The sequence below is a fragment of the Bactrocera latifrons genome, unplaced genomic scaffold (genome assembly GCF_001853355.1).
Source record: "Bactrocera latifrons isolate USDA-ARS-PBARC rearing strain unplaced genomic scaffold, ASM185335v1 scaffold_407, whole genome shotgun sequence".
NCBI lineage: Eukaryota > Metazoa > Arthropoda > Insecta > Diptera > Tephritidae > Bactrocera > Bactrocera latifrons.
In genome coordinates, this window is record NW_017537054.1 from 39,511 (window position 1) to 59,167 (window position 19,657).

The window sequence follows — 19,657 nt, forward strand, 5'->3', positions numbered from 1 at the left end:
AAATTTTTGAAAAAGTTATAAAAGACTGTCGACCTTTATGGRAGACAATGAAGTGCTCCCGCCAGTGCCATTTGGTTTCCGACATGAACATAATACCTTACACCCATTGCTTAGAATAAAAAGAATCATAAAAACAAATTTTAAAAACTCTAAATCCACTGGTATGATTCTACTAGATATCAATGTGATGTACAAAATGATGCTCTTAAAATTTCCCTTCGTTTATATTAAAAGTATACAAAGTTTTTTGGCCAACCGATCATTTACAGTCCACCTGAGCGAAGCGCAGTCTCGCAAATTTACATCAATGCTGGTTGTCTCCAAGGTTCGTGTCTGTCTCCATTATTGTGTAACATTTTTACTTCGGATTTTCCACCTCTAAGTAAGAGCACAGCTTCCATTTTCGCGGACGACACCGCAATACTCAGCTCAGGCTTCGTCGCAGCTGATATCACAAATTCACTCCAAGAGAACTTTAATATCATTGTCTCTTATTTTAACAAATGGAAAATTCTGGTCTATACTGACAAGACTCAAGCAATTTTTTTCACTAGGAAGCGTAAAAGCATCTTTCTCCCAACAAGTCATATATATTTCACTTAACTCTTTCGATGTCAACTGGGAAAAGACTGTTAGATATTTAGGACTGACACTAGACCCTTGACTGACGTTTAAAGACCACGTGCTTTACATCATTAAAAAAAACTAACATACTAATTCGGTCGTTATACCCATTTCTAAACAGAAGGTCAGAACTTAGTATAACCAACAAAATGTATCTATTCAGGTCTATTTTCCAGGCAGTTGTTTTTTATGGGGCACCAGTATGGGCCGATATCGCGAACTCCCACATCTACAAACTTCAAGTGGCCCTAAATAAAATATTAAAAATAATTTTCAACCTACCATGGCATTTTTCTACCTCGGAATTACACGACAGAGCTAATGTTGAATTAGTCGCAGATAGATTGTCCCGACTAAATAGAAGGTTTAACGATCGCTGTGAGCATTCCACGTACTCTCATATTAATGAATTAATCAATTAACTGTTGTAAAATATATTCTTAGTTATAAAGTAGAAATAAGTATGTTAAGACAATATTCTTTAAGAGATTTTTGTAATTTTTTTCCCTACAAAAACTATATTATTAATAGCAACATATCATAACTCATTCTCAAATAATTTTTAAGTAGAAAAGGCAAAATCGCCTGTACTCTTAACTTATATACATTACTCACTGTAAATACATATATTATAAGAAGAAGTGAAATAAATTTGAATTTGATCATAAAACACCTTTTTAAACAGTAATCTCGCGTAAAGTATAGATCTTAATTAAGAATATTTTAGAAAACAATAAATCGATTTTCGATTATTAATATTGGTTTTTATTCTCTAATTTCGAATTATAAAACGCAATCTACTTATAGGTACATAAAGTAAATTTTATAATTCATTTGTACTTATTATGTATAATTCTTACAATAATAGTCACAATTGTCTTCGCGTTTAAAGTCTCTCCCATAGAATTAAGTCAACTTAAATGGTATATTTTGGGAATTTAAAAATTATTAATTTCTTTTAAATAGAGCAAAGAAGCTGGAATTCGTACATTAGTGGCCTTGGACGACCAGGGAGGTAAGTTAAAATATGTTATTCAAAACCTAAACATGTAAATAACATATACAGAGATAACATAAAACACTAAAGTTATTTCAATCCCGTTATGACGGTTTAAGTGTCATTATTTCCTATCTTAAGGGTGCACCAAAACAGTTACGCAATTTCTAGTGAACTTGTGACATTTTCTCAACTTTTTTTTACATCTCTTTATATTCTATACATGTTGTATATTCTAACATGTTGTTACAGAGCGATGTACGTATCATCTAAAACTATTCGAGTGAGATTATATATATGTGGCAACACCATAAATGTTATTAATTTTTATTTCCCAATACATTCATTTATTTTGCTTTCTTCTATTGTATGTAGCTTTGATATATCAATAATTTTTCTCTATTGCACATCAACTGCCAAGCAGATATCACATGCCTACTCTGTACAAAACCACGTTGGTGAACTCAGGCGAAAAAGGTAATTTTTTAATACATTTAACATTTACGAACATGATCAATACGAGCGGCGAATACTAATAGCGACGTGGAACAGGTTAAACAGCAAACTACTCCAACACGGATTCCACTCCCGGCGAAGTTATATGTTTGCTCCGACTGAGCCAAATTTCACATAGGAATTGATAGATGCACCAGCAGTGGACAAATTTAGCTACATTCGTTGTAGAACCATCGAAAATTTCGCCGAGAGACACAGGGGCGTACATATACGTTATAGCAAAATCGACGAAATTAGCCACAGCACGTGGATAATCGCTGTCATTGTTTGCCGCAAATGGATCTTCCGTACAACATACGGTGAAGTCATTTCGTATTTAAATTAAATTTATGTAAACATAAGCCGGGAGTTTCTTTGGAAGTTCATAATCGCCGATGTCTCGCAGGGTATTCTTGGATTATTAAGTCATCATGGTTTGATACGACATAAACATCTACGAACATATAAACTATAATTTTAACACAAGATTTTTCGAAAATGTTAAAGGAGTTCTCTAAGGTTACATGTCCGACAGGACTTGGCATACGCACGAACACGTCAAAAGTTCATCATATTTCCAATAATGGTCCATTAGTTTGCATACGACMAAGACACTTATCACTGAAAAACTTCGCAGCTGTCCGTGCAGAATTAGAATTCCTGATCAAGTGCGGTTCCGTCCTTCAAATAGGCAAGCCCTTTGCATCTAGTTCGCAAAGATGACGGATCTTGGACACCATGTGACGGATATAGGAGTTTAAATGCTAACATGATTCCTGATGGCTACCCGACACCATTCCTTATTCAATAATCCTAGCAAACGTAATGATATTATAAAGGGTAGCGCAAAAGTAACAATTTTATCAGAAGATGCTATAAGTTTTGCAAATTGACATTGCAATGCCAGTTCTGTTTTAATATTTGTATAGTAAACGAAATACACGTAAATAAACAATAGTACGCTACACTGCTTCAGAAATTGACAAATAATGGGTCGGTGACTTTCACACAACGTGAATTTCGTCGCAGATTTCCTGGCCGTCCGACGCCTACTGGTGAAACATTGCGACGTCGACCAGACGACGTGCCCCACAAATGGGTATCAGTCGACGGTTTTTACAACGAATTTTTGTACACAATTTGAAGATGTTTCCGTACGAAGCCCAGAGGATGCATCAGTTGTTAGTTGCTTAAGCCATCCTTAATCACCACCAAAATGAAGATGATTTTTCATCAAAAATAATCATGAGTTATGAGGCCCATTTTCATCTTAGCTGGTACGTAAATAAGCAAAATTTACGCTTCTGGGGCACAGGAAATCCACGTGTAACCCACTGGAGGAATCATCAGACCTTTTTTCTTCGAAGACGTCGCGGGCCAAACGGTTACTGTGAGTAGTGAACGCTACAGAGCAATGACCCACGAGTTCTTTTTGCCGCAATTTGATCAATTGGGTTTGGAAAACATCTGGTTCCAACAGGACGGTGCAACGGCACACACTGCACGTGCCACAACCGATATGCTGAAGGATACATTTCCCGGGCACCGTTTTTCTCCCGTTTTGGTGATTTGCACTGGCCTTGAATTTTTTGAAGTCGCGGGTTTATGTGAACAAGCCTCAGCCTCTTACAGCTCTTAAAGACAATATCCGTAAAGAATATGAGGACCTATCACCGGAAGTTCTGGCTAAAGTGATGGAAAATGCCATAAAAATGGCTCAAATAACAATCAACTGTGGCGGCGGCCATTTACATAATACCATACTTTCGACTTGATGTAAAAAAATTCAAAAGGCTAAAGAAAAATCATCAACAAGCAGAATCAAAGTTTTTCATTTTTTGTATTTGCAGAAAGCGTTTCACTGGTGCCTATTAACCTGATGACATCTGTAAAACCGCTATTACGACGCCGTTTGGCCCTTTTGAATTCATCCGCATTATGTTCGGATTAAGAAATGTTACGCAGACATTCCAGTGTTATATTAACGAAGTACTTCGAGGCTTTGATTCACATTTGCGTATTTAGATGATGTTTGCACTACATCAAAATTTATTGATGAACACAAACTACGTTTTCGTGCAGTATTTAACCATTTTGGAGACTACAATTTAACGATCAATGTTGCCAAATAGTAAATCTGAGTATTTCAACTCAAATTTTTAGGGCATTCATTGCCCATTGCTAAGCGGTGCTGAACAATAAAAAATTCACCTAGGCTGCCATTTTGAGACTGCGAAACCCCAACTGTGTTATGTTCACTAATCAAATACCTGATGTAGAACTTCCTTTGTGAGTAGATTCATCCGATTTTTCAGCTGGAGCAGTTTTAAATCAAATGGYAGGTGACAAACTTCAACTATTAGGATTTTTCTCAAGAAAGTTTTCATAAGCTGAAATGCGATACAGTAACCGTTGTTCTATTATCGCGAATTCAATCACTTACAAGGKCCAATATTGACTACGGCCATAGACCAATATAACGGCGAAGATTTTCTAGCACACCTAAATGGCAGCATTCGACACTCACTAAAATTAAAATCTTTATATAACCTCCAAATAAAGTTTTTTGCGATATTTGAACAGACTAAATTCGTCTCTTTGTAACACCAAAATTTCGACAAACTTTTTTCGGGTTGCACACAATTTATCGCACCTCCGGTACGCGCACTACTAGGGATAGTAGATCTTTTGTAAAATGCTGCATACAGTGCCAAGAACGTAAAGTCATTCGATACAGAAAAGCTTACTCCAATGCGGAATAACTCCCAGTAGCCGATTCGAACATACTATTTGTACTGCGCTTAACATATAAAGCCGGCATCGCTTCTAATCCTTCTGTATTGGCATTTGGAACATAATTACGATTACCTTCAGAGCTTTTCATCGAACGACCCAGCAACCAGAACGAAACAGAAATTCCAGCGGAGCTACGCCGTATCATGCTAGAACTGCGAAATTTTAGTACAGCTTAGCATATCGATCCCGTCTTCATCCGCGATGATTCAGTCAGACCATCATTATCAGCACCTTAAATACGACCCTACAAAGTTTGGATTCGCTCAACTAAGTATTTCAAAGTGGAAATAAAAGAGAATAAAGTTAAAGTTTCCATCGATCGTCTAAAGCCAGTTTTCATCATACTACATACGACTCTTTAGGAAAGGAGTCAATACCATAAATGTTGTACGTAGTTTTGATATATCAATAAATCTTCCCTTTTGCACATCAACTGTCAATTATGTAGCACGTGTTTATTTCGCACCAAACCACTTATAAAACAGCCAAAAAAAGTATTCGACACATAGCGACTTCTGCGAATATTGGTGCATAAAAGCAATATTGTYATCAAAAACAAATAACTTTTGAATGATTTGGTACAAATATGCTTTCAGCTTCTGTTCTGGAAATTATTGTATCTACAAAAACAATATAAATCAGAAGCGAGAAAAATAATTATTCGATATTTGACAAATATTCAATGAGAACGCAAAAATTAATATTTTGCTGTTATTCCTCCGCGACGAATAACTTCCCGCAACCGTCTTGGCATCGATTTCTCCAAGTTTTTCGTTACCTCACTAATGGTTTTAAGCCATTCCTCCTCAAGCCCTTCTCCATTTGATTTTTGTGTGTAAAGTGACGCTCTCTCAAGCGTTTCTCCAAATTGCTTCACAAGTGCTTAATCGGGTTGAGATCCTGACTTTGAACAGGCGTCTTAATAACTTTATGAGCCTAATATTTCGGATCATTATCTTGTTAGTACTGATAATCTTATTCAATGCTCAATCTTCTAAAATTTTATTTAAAAATATTTATGTCATATACGTAATCCATATTTCCATTAATTGTCACAACGTTTCTCAGTACAAAAGAAACTACTAGTTAGTATATAGTATATATATATGATCAGGGTGACGAGAAAAGTTGAAATCCGGTTGACTCCCCGTCTATCCGTCCGTCCGTGCAAGCTGTAACGTGAATAAGGCATTAGATATCTTGACGATACTTGGTACGCAGGTTTCTTAGTACAAAAGAAAGTTCGAGTTCGTAGATAGGCGTAATCGGACTAATGACACGCCCAAAAATCGCAATTAACCGAAAACCTATAAAACTAACTAAGCACGTAATTAAGATATGCAACTCTTATTTAGCACAGGGATCGCAGTAGTAATAGGCACCTGTGGAAAAATTTACAAAATGTAAGCGTGGCGGGTACGTTTAATGTACATATCTCCTAAACCAACATTTCCTATGGTGTGAAAGTGGACGAAATCGGAAGAAAACCCCGTTCAGTCCCCATATAACGGTACTGTCCAAAATTAAACCAATGACTAAATGCGACAGAAACACAAAACATGCCGCTGAGATGGTATGACGGGCATAATATATCCCGGGGTACGAATTTAACGATCGCATACTTTTTGTTGAAACCCTATATCTCGGAACCCGACTGACCGATATGGACAAATTGTGGTATGTGTTATGTTTTCTTATATTTCTATGACACGTTGCACAAATGGGTGAAATCGTATAGTAACCACGCCTATTTCCCATATAACACAATTTTATATTCCACTTGATTATTTCGCTTTCCAGTACGCAAATCAAGAAACAATTAATAAAATAGGATTAAAGTTTGCACGAATAATGCCTTTAGTATATGCCATCTATGATCTCAAATCCAGTAAAAATTGTTCGAGCCCCTAAGTACCGAATATTTGGATTCCAGTWCCTATGGTTGACTTTTGATCGAAAATATTCGTCAATATGTGAGATATTGAAATACATATTCCTCTAACAATGGTATGTCTGTGTGTTAAAAATGGCTTGAATCAGGTCAATACTTCCCAGAGCCGTTATACCTAATATACAGATTTTCGAACTTCTGGGTGACTTTGTACCGGATCCATCGGCCAATATGTGAGCTATTTCAAAGAAAATAAAAGAGYGTATTTTGCTCATAACAGGTGCCGTTGCCGATGGACGGGACAAGGACTGAGACGAGTAGGTGCATGTGACTAAGGTGGCAATATAAAGGAGCGCACATTCGGTGTGGGATTCGTGGTGGGAGAGAGACTCTGTCGCCGAGCACTGTCATTCAGTTCAGTTCAGCTCCGAGATCTTAACATCGACTCGGATCATTACCTTGTTACAGCCAAAATTCAAACCAGCCTCAGTGCAGCAAAAAACGCACGTCAAAAAACCCAAAGAAGTTTCGACGTTGAGAAGCTGCAAGCGTACCCCTATTCTCTGAGAGTACAGTTGCAACCGAAATCTTTGGTTTTCGGAAAATGCTAAAGAAKAGCTGGTACGACGAAGAGTGCCGTGTCGCAGCGAGGAGAAAACAGACTGCCTACCTCGCGACGTTACGATCGACAAAACACGTGTGGGAGGTCGCTGATGAAAACCGTGATGGGAGACCTGCGACTTCGACAGACACCGATAATGTGATTCGTGTGCGCAAAGTTTTGAACTCAGATAAGTATTCGTTTAATTGCCCAGATTTTCAATTTATCAAAATTTGTGGTTCATGACATTGTGACAGAGTACTTGAACATACGAAAGGAGTGCGCGAAGATGATATCAAAAGTGCTTACTGACGTCCAGAAATTGCGGCGAGTAGAAGTGTGCCAAGAAAGTTTGAACATGTGCGAAAGTGAAAAAAATTCCATATTTCTTGAGCTGTAGTCAAATAAATTTGACAGCAGGTTACGCATTGTGATTGAAGCATATTAGAAAAGCAAGAGAAAATAAAAAAGAAAATATAATTATGTGTGTAAGTAAATAAACATTTTCATTGTGATTTAAGGAATGTGGTTGATGATTGATAATTTTTATACATCATTTCAAAATGAACTATAATTCATAATAATGATTTTAACTAATTTAGAATTAATTTAATGATTACTTTGAATTTCCTTCAAGAAACAATTGTTGATTTCATGTTTGTTCGCAAAACCAGCKTTGCTATATTCCTAATTTATTGAAATAATTTATTAAAAATTAGTACTAGATTTATTTAGACCTGCATACCAGCACAATAAAATTTACCGCAGGAGATTTTGTTGACCATTTTAAGCGTTTTTTATACGAAGTTGTTACATTTCTTGAGAGTTGGAAATTACCCTTTATGCGTAATTTTCTCTCGTAAAGTCCACAATATCTGCTTTTGCTATTGTTAGCAAAATTAAAATTATTATTGTCATCATTTTCTAAAAAAGTCAATAAGTATTCGTTTAGGACTTATATTATCCTTGTGCAGTATTCTATTTCTCTTATTAATTATTATTTTATTCTCTAAATTTTCCTTAACTTGCTATGTTTTATATCTAGATTGTAATTTATTTTTCTCTCCTATTACTTTTTCATAAATTATTTCTCCAGGGTGAAATAGGAAGCTTGTCTTATTGCCTGAATACACTTTAATTCTTCGAATTAATTTTCATCGGTAACACTGAAATTATTTTTTTCATTGTCGGTATTATCTCCGACCGGGATTTTCTTTTCCCAATAGTTTAAATTTTGTATTTTTATATCTGTATTTGGTTTTTTACCATTATTTTTTTGTTTTATTTTGCCGGTATGAACTTCGGATGGCGCTTCAGAAGTCTCTGCTCCCATAGTAATTATATTTTCTCCACCTCTATATCACCATTTATTATTAATTTCTCATTCTTGAAATTTATTATTAACAATAATATTATAATTAACAAGCCTCCAAATTTTTAATCTCATAAAAAATTTGTTGTTTTCCAAACAATTTAATTAAATGATTATATCGTATTATTGAAAAACCATTGATTGTTTTTACTCTTTTGTAAATATCCAACTCGTTTTTATTTTTGTAAATGCCTGATTTTATTTAGCGGCTCGTTGCTCCCGTATCGACCAGTATTTTAAAAAATTTTCCCCCTACTCTGTGATACAGGAAAATGTATAGTAGAGTTAATTTGGACCTAAAAAATGGTCCTCTTTGATAATTAAGTGTTAGGTGGATTTCAGAGGTACAAAAACAGGTATTTTTACAATTTTTTTAATTTAATATGTTATATCAAAGGTATATATTCGAGCAATATCTCCTGAAATTTCGATATAAAAATGTTGAAAATTAAGCCGTTGAGACCTCATTTCCCTGGGTGTCTCTCAAAAAAGTGCTCTTCGCCGTGGACAGCATAACTTATTATTGGTTCATATCAAATTAAAAAACTAAGCATATTCTGTAAGTACATATCTAAATCTCGGTTTTGAACTTAGGAAATAAAAAAATATTAAAATTGTCCTTCTTTTCTCGGACTTTGAACAAAAAATCTCATTTTTGGTAAAATTTTCGGCATTTTTGGTTAGAAAAATAAGTTGTAATGAAATAAGAAAAAATCCTTCGTTCAACAACTAGATAATATTATTTCAAAAACGTCTACACAATACGAACTAAATCGGTCGATAACTTTTCGATAAATCGTGTCCACCGACTTCAAAAACACAGTTTCGAGAAAAACGCGTTTAAAGACAGGGCACTTAGCGCATCTAGCCTTGAGTGCAAAAGTCCTCAAGCTGTATCTCCGAAATTATTACTCAGATCAACTTTAAAATTTAGGACTCTATTCTGGAGGCATTGTAGAATTTAATAAAGCAAACAAAATAAATCGATTTTTGGAAATTTTCAAACCCACCTAACTCCTTAACGCATTGTGCTTTGTTAGGCGGCCGCATATTCCGTTGTATGCTGATATGTGGCTTATTTTCTGGTGTAATTCCTTGTTCAAAACTTATTGGCGCTTGACTGAATGTATTGAGTCGGCCTGTTGTTGTAGGCCTTTGGTGCTTGATTTTGTGCGAAACGATAGTTATTATTAAAACTGTCATACTGGCAATTATTATTAGAAGCCGAAGAACTCTGAGCTCTTCCAAACTGTAATGCGGAATTAGCTCGGATGGTGTTTGACTCCAATTCCTGAGCCTTTGCCAACGCATTTGGCAAGTCATTTGGTGACAATGATAATAAAATATGGGATAAATTTTCGTTTAACTCTGTTATAAAAATTCGCAAAACGTCACGCCTATTTTTGGCACTGCCCGATCCATGTGTCATATTCGTCTTATTTATTATTAGTCATTTTTCATTAACTTTATTGTAATACTCAATAATGGTATTACTACCTGCCGCAATATGCTCATTTCCTGTTCGATTATATGAGCAGGCCGTTTATCAGCATACGCAAATGATTAGACAATGGGTCATTTGCTTCATGTGTTATTTTATTCCGTAATATTGCTAGTGCTGCAAAGTATCTCTCACATATAGGCTCATCATATTACCTGCAGACTCCCTCCCTTCCCTAACGAATTTATTTAGTTTACCAGAAAATGCTGGTAGTGACTTGATCACCTCAAGCGACTCCTCGCAACTGATCTGTTGATCAATCACCTCTGCTTGGTAATCGGTGACCGTAGCCGATTTTGTTAACCCCTCTAATTGTCTTCGCAAATCCTCTAGCTCCCATTTGAGGGCACAATTAGTTGCTGCAATTATTCTCGTGATAATTGATTCGTTCCCGTCCTCTAATATATATTTGAAAAATTACTAATTAGTCCCTCTATTTTGAATTTTTTTAGAATTCTGTGTTTGGTGGATACCTCCACAACTTCTACAAGTGTAAAGTCTCTCGTATCCTTTCTTTTTAATAAGGAAATTTCCAATACTGTCTATACATAAATCAGTGCACAAGATTTTCCATACTATAGTTGAATTTATTTTTTATAAATTTATTCCTGCCTATAAATATAACATTTCTATTATTGCTTAACAATATATACATATATTATATTTGTATAGTCTTTTTATTCTTCTCTTGATTCTTTGCTGGAGCTCTTGCCGTAATCCTTGAAGAAATCGATTTATACTTACATGTATGTACGGTTGTTGCTCTGCCACAATCAGTTCACGTTCCATACACAGCACTCGTTATTATGAATAAGTCAGTATTAGGTTAGGTTAGGTTAGATGGCAGATTAAAGATCCCACGTAGACTAAGTAGTCCTTTGTTAYACCATTGAAAAAGAACTCCTATATTCAGACTTACAGATTGGCGAAGCGCTTTGTAGCCAAAATAAAATTACACAGGCCCTTAATTTCAACACTCGCCAGTTCAGTGGGATGTCCGAAGGTATGCGCCCCTAAGTCTTGATCTCCCAAACGCGGGACAGTCAAGCAGGAAGTGATGGCTTGTTTCTACCGCATCTTCTTATAAGCAACTTCTACAGTCGGCATCCGATAAGATACCCATTCTTACCGCATGTACGCCARTAGGACAGTGGCCCGTCAATCCACCAATATACCAATCTAATCACATAAACTCTAGCTGCTAGAGATAGCGACGAAAGACATTCTTCGACCAACCCTGAACGCACTGTGAATGAGTTCAGGGCTAGTATAGCCGCTCTGCTATCTGAGTGAATGGTTACTTCTCTGAAGGTGAATGCACTCCGTAGCAACAAATCTGCTGCTACCTTGATGGCTGCGACTTCAGCCTGGAATATACTGCAGGAAGCCTGAAACAGGACTTGATGGACAGCTATCAGCAGTAGACTCCTCCACCAACCTTCCCCCCAAGGTTTGACCCATACGTGAAGAAGCTTGCTGCCCCTCTCCTCCAACGGCTTCTTCCCACCCATATCTCCCTTGTCGGTATATGGGCAGAGAAGGAGCCGCCAGAGTTCGATATGGCGACTCCATGATCCAGATGATCCGGTATGCAGTCAAAGTTTGTGAGGATATCCGAATGTCCAGATAAACGGTATTTGATCAGACAGACAATACGGTTTCAGAAGAGGACGCAACGTAGAGGACGCCTGGATGTATGTCCAGAATGCTGTTAGGGAGAATGTCAGCAAATTGTTCTTGGTATATTTGTTGACTTCAAGGGAGCATTCGACTATYTGATCTGGGATCGGGTTATTCAACGATTGGAGGAACTGAACTGTCCAGAAATTACTCTGTGGAGGAGTTATTTTTCGGACAGAAAGGCCTCTATCGTTGGAATGAATGGGAGCGTTGAGACCAGAGTGACTCGCGGCTGTCCACAGGAATCCATCTGTGGTCCATATATATGGAACCTCATGATTGACTCCCTGCTTGCACAGCTGGATCTACTCTGCGAATGTTCTGCATACGGGGATGACCTCCTTATTTTAGTAGGAGGTCGTTCACGTAGCGAAATAGAACGGGCGGGTAGTCAATTTCTTGAAATTGCCCACAATTGGGGCGTTGGTGTGGGGGTAGACATTTCGATGGATAAAACCGTGACAATGCTGCTGAAATTGTCACCGGTACGTCCACCAATCGTCCGGCTAAATGRGGTCAGCATCAGGTACGTGATGCAGGTCAAATATCTGGGTCTGACTATGAGTGAGAGAATGAGTTTCACTCCCCATTTAGCAATTGTGAAGGAGCGATTGCAGACAACCGTGGGCAAAATACGACGCATTTTGAGGAGTGAATGGGGTCTCGGACGTCGTGCTGTTCGCACCATATATCGTGGTTTGTTTGTGGCCTGTGCCACTTACGACGCCGCTGTATGGTGGGAAATAGCCACGACAGTCTTGGGGCGCCAAAAGCTCCTCTCAATACAGCGTTTTATAATGCTTGCTTGTTTGCCTGTATGTCGCACCGTCTCAACGGAATCAATGCAGGTGCTATTAGGAGCTCCCCCGCTTGATCTGATTGTCATACAGAGAGCTGTTGCATTCAGATTAAGGAGGGATTTGAGTGTGACACTGTTCCAGAATGATTGGATTTCTGACAATGATGCACAGAGGGAGGGATATCTAGGTAGCAAGAGGCTCCTAGATGAAATAGTTAGGAATAACTGGCAAAATCGTTGGAACAATAGAAGCATAGCAATAGGAATAGGAACGGTCTAGTGACTTACCAATACATCCAGGATRTCAGGTTTGWGGAAGGAAACCCCGACTTCAGATTCTGTCTGAGCTCGGGCTTCCTATTCACGGGGCATGGTCCTCTGAATGCYTTCTTGCATAGGAGGAACYTATCGGAAACACCCGAATGTGCGTGTGGAGCACGAAATGAGAATTGGGTACCTGTCATTGCAGAATGCGCAATGTACTCAGGCATCAGGAGCTTTAGGGAAATGGGGATTAGTTATACAAATGGAAGGCTAGATGTGAGCGGTGTGATCTCCACTAGCTGGAATGCCGAATTGTTAGGGACGTTTGAAAGTGTGTAACCCCTGGTCACCAGTCCAGAGCAGTATGGAAGCTTAACTGGTAGTAGTTTCGGCTACGAAGTCTGACCGGAGACTTAATTCTGGTACCACGAGGAGCAGGAGCCCTTGGAGTTCGCTCCAACCTGCTCATACGGTAGGTCCCTTGGGGAGTATCGTGGTGGTTGTGGTTTATACCCAAATGCGGGAAGAGTGCTTCGATCACTCAATGTGGAGTTGCATTGCAACCGGGTGTCGGACCCAAAGTACGGCAGAGGTATTAGATGAGCCTCGAACCCTACCAAGGTGGTTAGTGTGTCCATTCCACACTGCCAATTGGTACTGAAAATACYTAGTATTTTAGTATACTAAAGTATTTTTCAGGGCGCTGATCAACGCATTAAATTGATCCATTGTACTTTTGAGTACCGTGGGGTAAGGCTGTCGTCAGCAGGTACCTACGTTAAACACACCGAACGTTGTCCAGATAAACGTTCCTTTAAGAATCCAGATTCTCTGACTCTGATAACGTCTTTGCGGCTATGCACCTACCGGCAATATACACCGGCGTTATGTTCAAAATTGCATTAAGTCCAATGGTTGGGGTGGATCTTAATGCACCGCATACGCTAATTAGCGCAGCCGGTTGAACGTTTTCGAGTTTCTTGGCAAGTRTGGTTTTCCCTAAGGCCCTCCACCACAGAAAGATACCATAGGACAAGATGGGCTTGACTATGGTGTCATAGAGCCAGAGGACCATTTTCGGTGAGAGGCCCCATCTTTTTCCAATAGCTCCTCTACAGCAGTATAGAGCAATAGATGCCTCTTTGCTCTCTCCTCGATATTCAGCTTCCATGAAAGCTTCTTATCCAGGATGAGCCCTAAATATTTCACTGTATCCGCCGGTTGCAGGCGAATACCTCCCATTTGCGGCAACGGTGCCACTGGCATCTAATATTTTCTGCTGAATAGAATAGAAGAATATTTTGTCTGGACCGTGCTAGCTTTTTGAGCAAATCGTTAACGATTAGGATCCATAGAAGAAGAGAGAGAACCTCACCTTGTGATGTTCCCCTACTCACGCTTCGCTTCTCGCGCGCGCTGCCCCATTCTGTTTCGATCACTCTGTCGCACATAAGACTGAGAATGAGGTGTTTGAGGTTCGATTCAACCCCAAGACCGTCAAGAGCAGTTACTACTGCCTCAGGCAGGACATTGTTGACAGCTTCCTCGACATCAAGGAAGGTCCCGACAGCGAAGTCCTTGGCTTCAATGGCTTCCTGGAGCCATGACCCGATAGTGTGCAAAGCAATGTCCACTGACCTGCCTTTACGATAAGAATGTGATAGATAGTGTCTCGGGAAGCGCCTCCTTATATACCAGTCCATCAGTCTCGCCAGAGTCTTTAGCAGGAAGGAGGAGAGGCTGATAGGCCTGAAATCCTTGACCGTGACATGGAAGCCCCTGCCAGCCTTCGGGATGAACGTTACCTTGACTCGTTTCCAGGCCCCCGGGATGTAGCCTAATCTAATGCAGTTCGCATAGATAGGCGCTTAACAGCTCCATGACACCTTAACAGCTTATTGCAGCTGCACTGGCATGATGCCGTCTGGTCCTGGAGACTTGAACGGTTTGAACGAATTAGTCACCCACGTCAAATGAGCAATGGGAATGGTAACCTTCCTAATCCGTGTTCCTAGGGTTTCTGAAAGATTTCCTAGGCGGACCTCCTCCGACTAGACTAAACCCGATGTACCTGTGATCTGAAAAGTGGTGATCGTCCAGTTCGAGATCAGCGGGGCAATCCCTTTTGAGGTTAGGGTGATTTCGAGAAGCTCCCTCCTGCCTGCGGTCACAAAAGTAGGAGAGTTTCCTCTGTTACACAGGCGAAGATTCTCGCTAATGATAAAATCAAAAAGCGACTCATATCTATTATTTGTATCCGAGCTACCCCAGATTAGGTGTCGCGAGTTAACGTCGGAACCGATGATGACGTCGGTACCAGTCTTAGAAGCTTCGGCCAAGGTCCTCCTTAGCAGTAAGGGAGGTGGCTCCACAACRTTATCGTGTGGAATGTATGCGGAGATAAGCCACAAATCTCCGCTGTAAACGAAATACCGTTAATTCACTCTTTACCAAGATACAGGCTCTGTTCATACCTGCATCCTTGGCCGTCAGGGGCCATAGGYTCTCTGTCCTTAGTCCAGAGATTCCGTAACCAGTCAGCCACGGTTCCTGGATCAGGACGACATCAGCTCCGTCTTGTTCCAGACGAAGCAAAAGATTGGCGGAGGCCGCCTTCGCATGCTGGAGGTTAATCTGGAGGAATTTCAGGATTTTAATGGCGGTTGCGACATTCGCCCATCAGCCATTTCTGATGAGTGTCACCTCAACATACTCAGGTGCGAGAATGCCGCCACCACCAGCCCAGGGTTCCAAATCCAAACAACAAGTTTCTCAAACAAAAAAAAAAAAAAAAAAAAAAAAGTAAAACGCCAGAGGTCGTCCAAGGAGTTGCGCGGCCGTGAAGGCCGCAGGTCATTTAGCGTTACCCAGGTCATTTAGCGTTACCCTTAAAAACAAGTTCACAATTACTTTAATAAAGCAGCTGAGATTAAAGTAGGGTTGGACGAATCATCAATCAGCTTAACGAGGAGGGTATGCTAAAAAGAAAAGCCGCTAACCAAGTGGAAATCTGTAATGTTTCTGACGAGTCGAAGTTTAACCATCTATGATGCTATACTGAGCCGATTTGAACAATTTCTTCCGATATTACATTATTTCTATGAATAATTCTATGAACAATGAACTCATATCAAATTTCGTCAATATATATCGTCAAATGAGGGAGTTTCCCATGCAAGCCTTTGATTCCTATCGTTCAGTTTGTATGATAGCTACATGCTATAATTAACCGATCTGAAAAATTTCTTCGCAGATTACATACCTGCTTTAGAAAATAATCTATACCAAATTTCGTGAGGATACTACGTCAAATGCAAAAGTTTTCCATACCAGCACTTGATTCCGATCATTCAGTTTRTATGGCAGTCATATGATATACTTAACCGATCTGAACAATTTCTTCGTATATTACATTATTATCTAAAAAAATAATATACCAAATTACGTGAAGATACATTGTGAAATTTGAATGTTTTCCATACAAGAACATGATTCCGATCGTTCAGTTTGTATGGCAGCTATATGTAATAGCGGTCCGATATTGGCAGTTCCGACAAATGAGCAGCTTCTTGAAGATAAAATGACGTTTACAAAATTTCAAAACGACATCTTAAAAACTGAGGGACTAGTTCGAATATATACAGACAGACGGACATGGTTAAATCGACTCAGCTCAATATACTGATCATTTATATAGTATATGTATATACCTTATAGGGTCTCCAACGCTTCCTTCTGGGTGTTACAAACTTCGTGACAAATTTAATATACCCTGTTCAGGGTATAATAAGAGAGCGCGTTTTATTCACATCAGTATATCATTGTGCCTTATACAGGTAAATTTTAGCCAAAACCCGGACCCTCTATATAACCAATATCCGGATTTTCGAACATCCGGCTGACTTTACTCTATATGATTGGTTTTATACCTTAAAGTATTTCCTTGGCTTTAAATCTTGCAAGTTGCAAGGGTATACAATTTTCGGTTGCACCCGAAATTATCCCTTCCTTGTTTGTTCAAAATATGGTAGAAAAAGTTTAATTTGTTCTTGTAATGCTGTGTTTAAAGCTTCGCAAACAGCTATTCCTTCCTGATCAAGGTCAATAACTGTTTCCCTTGACATATATTTTCTTCCATTTTCTCCTTTTAATTGTTTGGTTATTGCATAAAAATCTTTTAAGTTGCCGTAGCGTCTTGGGATTTGGATAATTATTTAATTTCTATATTTTTGGGATCCATCATCAATATTTATTACTTTGTGGGATACAACGTATCCTAAAAATTCAACCTTTGCTATGAACAAACAGGCGGTTGATACTGGCTTTTGCTATGCCTTATAACTCCTTTTTCCAATAAAATTTTCCTGATTGACCAAATTATGTTTTTATTAATTACTTCTAAAATATTAGTACCGGCCTTAGGCTGGAGTCTTAGGAATTTCTTGTTCCAGTATGTTTAAATTTAGTTTTTATTATGACGTCTCAAGATATTGTTTTGTTCCATGTAGTTTAATTTTGGATTTTTATCTTCTTATTTCGTTTTTTACCATCCTTTTTATTTTATTTTGCTAGTGTCTTAGATTCTTGTCTCAAGGTGTTTACATTTCTTTTTCTACTCTTGGAACGTGTTACTTCAGAGTACAATAGTTTTCGCCACCTAACGGTTGTACGTATCAACTTAGACTAATTTAGATAGATATAGGGTTATATATACATATATATATGATCAGAATGACGAGAAAATTGAAATCCGAGTGACTTTCTGTCTGTCCGTCTGCCCGTGCAAGCTGTAACATGAGTAAAAATTGAGATATATTGTTCTAGATAAATTATAGCGAAAACTTGACCTAACCCCTACACAACTAATACTAGGTATGTAGTATATACAAAAATAATCGACACTACCGAAATTCTCTATGCTACTTGCAATGATTTTCGTTTTTCTAATAAACCAATATTGAGGCAAGCAATTGAAGAAGTGTGATTGAATGCAGTAATCGACAAATATTTAAGCGCGTTGTACGAACCCAATCCAAAAAGATTTAAACGTGTCATAAACGCTAAGATGGCACCACAAATTACTAAAGGGATATCAAACGATTTTTCTGTAAATAATATGTGCATTTTTTAATATAAAATGAAATATTACTAAAAAAACATAACATTAAAATATTATTTATTTGTTAATCTCGCCACTACAATTTAAAAAAAGTCCACTGTTTTTGAAGGGACTTAATCCAACACTGTATATTTTGAAAATTTTGGATTATTAAAAAAAAAGCGGGAAAAAACTAATTATATTTAAGGCGTTATTTAAGGTTTAATCGCACATTTTTCAATTTGAATATCAAAAAAGTCCTTTATTATTTTATTATGCATCTTGAAAACCACAAAAACATATGTATTTTCGACGAACGAAACAATGCAGCATCGTGCTATAAATCTACCAAAAGATACACTCACCGAGGTTTTTAACTTGTATAATAGTGGGCATGCTTATAGCTTTGYTTTATGCTTTATATTTTGCCCAAATATTGCTCAATTCATGGGCTCAATCGATTGAAATATAATTTCATCAAATTGAAGTGCATCTGGAGTATCATAATGGCACTTTAAATGTACTAWTAAATGGTAAAAAAAAGCACTCGGCTTACGCATTGTACATGTTGTTTCGGCACCCAGTAGCCATGCCGAAACTTCGTTTTTTTATTTTGGGTGTTGCTTCCACAAACTCTTATGATATGCCTGAATTCAAACGTTCTCACTCCATTAGATTCGTATTCGCAATGATGATCAATAATTCGCAAGACCCAAACGTTGTCTGTTTGGGGCTTAGATTTGGGTATAGCATGCTGTTCTCACGGATTCGTTAGAATATCTCACTTTTTTGATACAAAAGATTTCACATATTACGTTGTCAACAAAAATCTTGCTGTGTTTTCGCTAGTTTTCGCTGAGAGCGCGTAGTTCTAGCTTAATTCGTCGCATCGGGTCATGCTATGCCTTTCTGGAGAGCCCATTTCACGCGCTGACACGTGTTTGATTGATTGTCGTTTCTTTTAAGTCCTTCATTAGTTATAGCGTCGCAAACATGGAGAATAAAGAAAATAAAGAGAAACAAGTAAGGAAGGGCTAAGTTCAGGTGTCACCGAACATTTTATACTCTCGCATGATAAATTGATAATCGAGATTTCAGGCGTGGTTGTGAACCGATTTCACCCATATTTGGTACATGTCATCAGGGTGTTAAGAAAATATTATATACCGAATTTCATTGAGATATGGTTTTTGGTCCATAAGTGGGCGACGCCACGCCCATTTTCAATTTTTAAAAAACGCCTGGATGCAGCTTCCTTCTGGCATTATTTATGGCTTAGTTATGACACTTTATAGGTTTTCGGTTTCCGCCATTTTGTGGGCGCGGCAGTGGGCCGATTTTGCCCATCTTCGAACTTAACCTTCTTATGGAGCCAAGACATACGTGTACCAAGTTTCATCATGATATCTCAATTTTTACTCAAGTTAAAGCTTGCACGGACGTACGGACAGACGGACAGACGGGCGGACGGACAGACAGACATCCGGATTTCAACTCTACTCGTCACCCTGATCACTTTGGTATATATAACCCTATATC

General features: G+C 38.4%; 1 protein-coding gene across 1 annotated transcript in view; it reads left to right on the forward strand.

Annotated features, from left to right (window-relative positions):
* Nucleotides 1–1,590: 1,590 nt before the first annotated feature.
* The window catches only part of LOC108972551 (synaptosomal-associated protein 25), a gene marked incomplete at its 5' end in the record, with an annotated part of 184,745 nt that continues 166,678 nt past the window's right edge, over nucleotides 1,591–19,657 (forward strand). Inside the window, 1 exon segment of the mRNA XM_018939179.1 lies at nucleotides 1,591–1,639. Within this exon segment, the coding sequence (XP_018794724.1) occupies nucleotides 1,591–1,639 (49 nt within the window).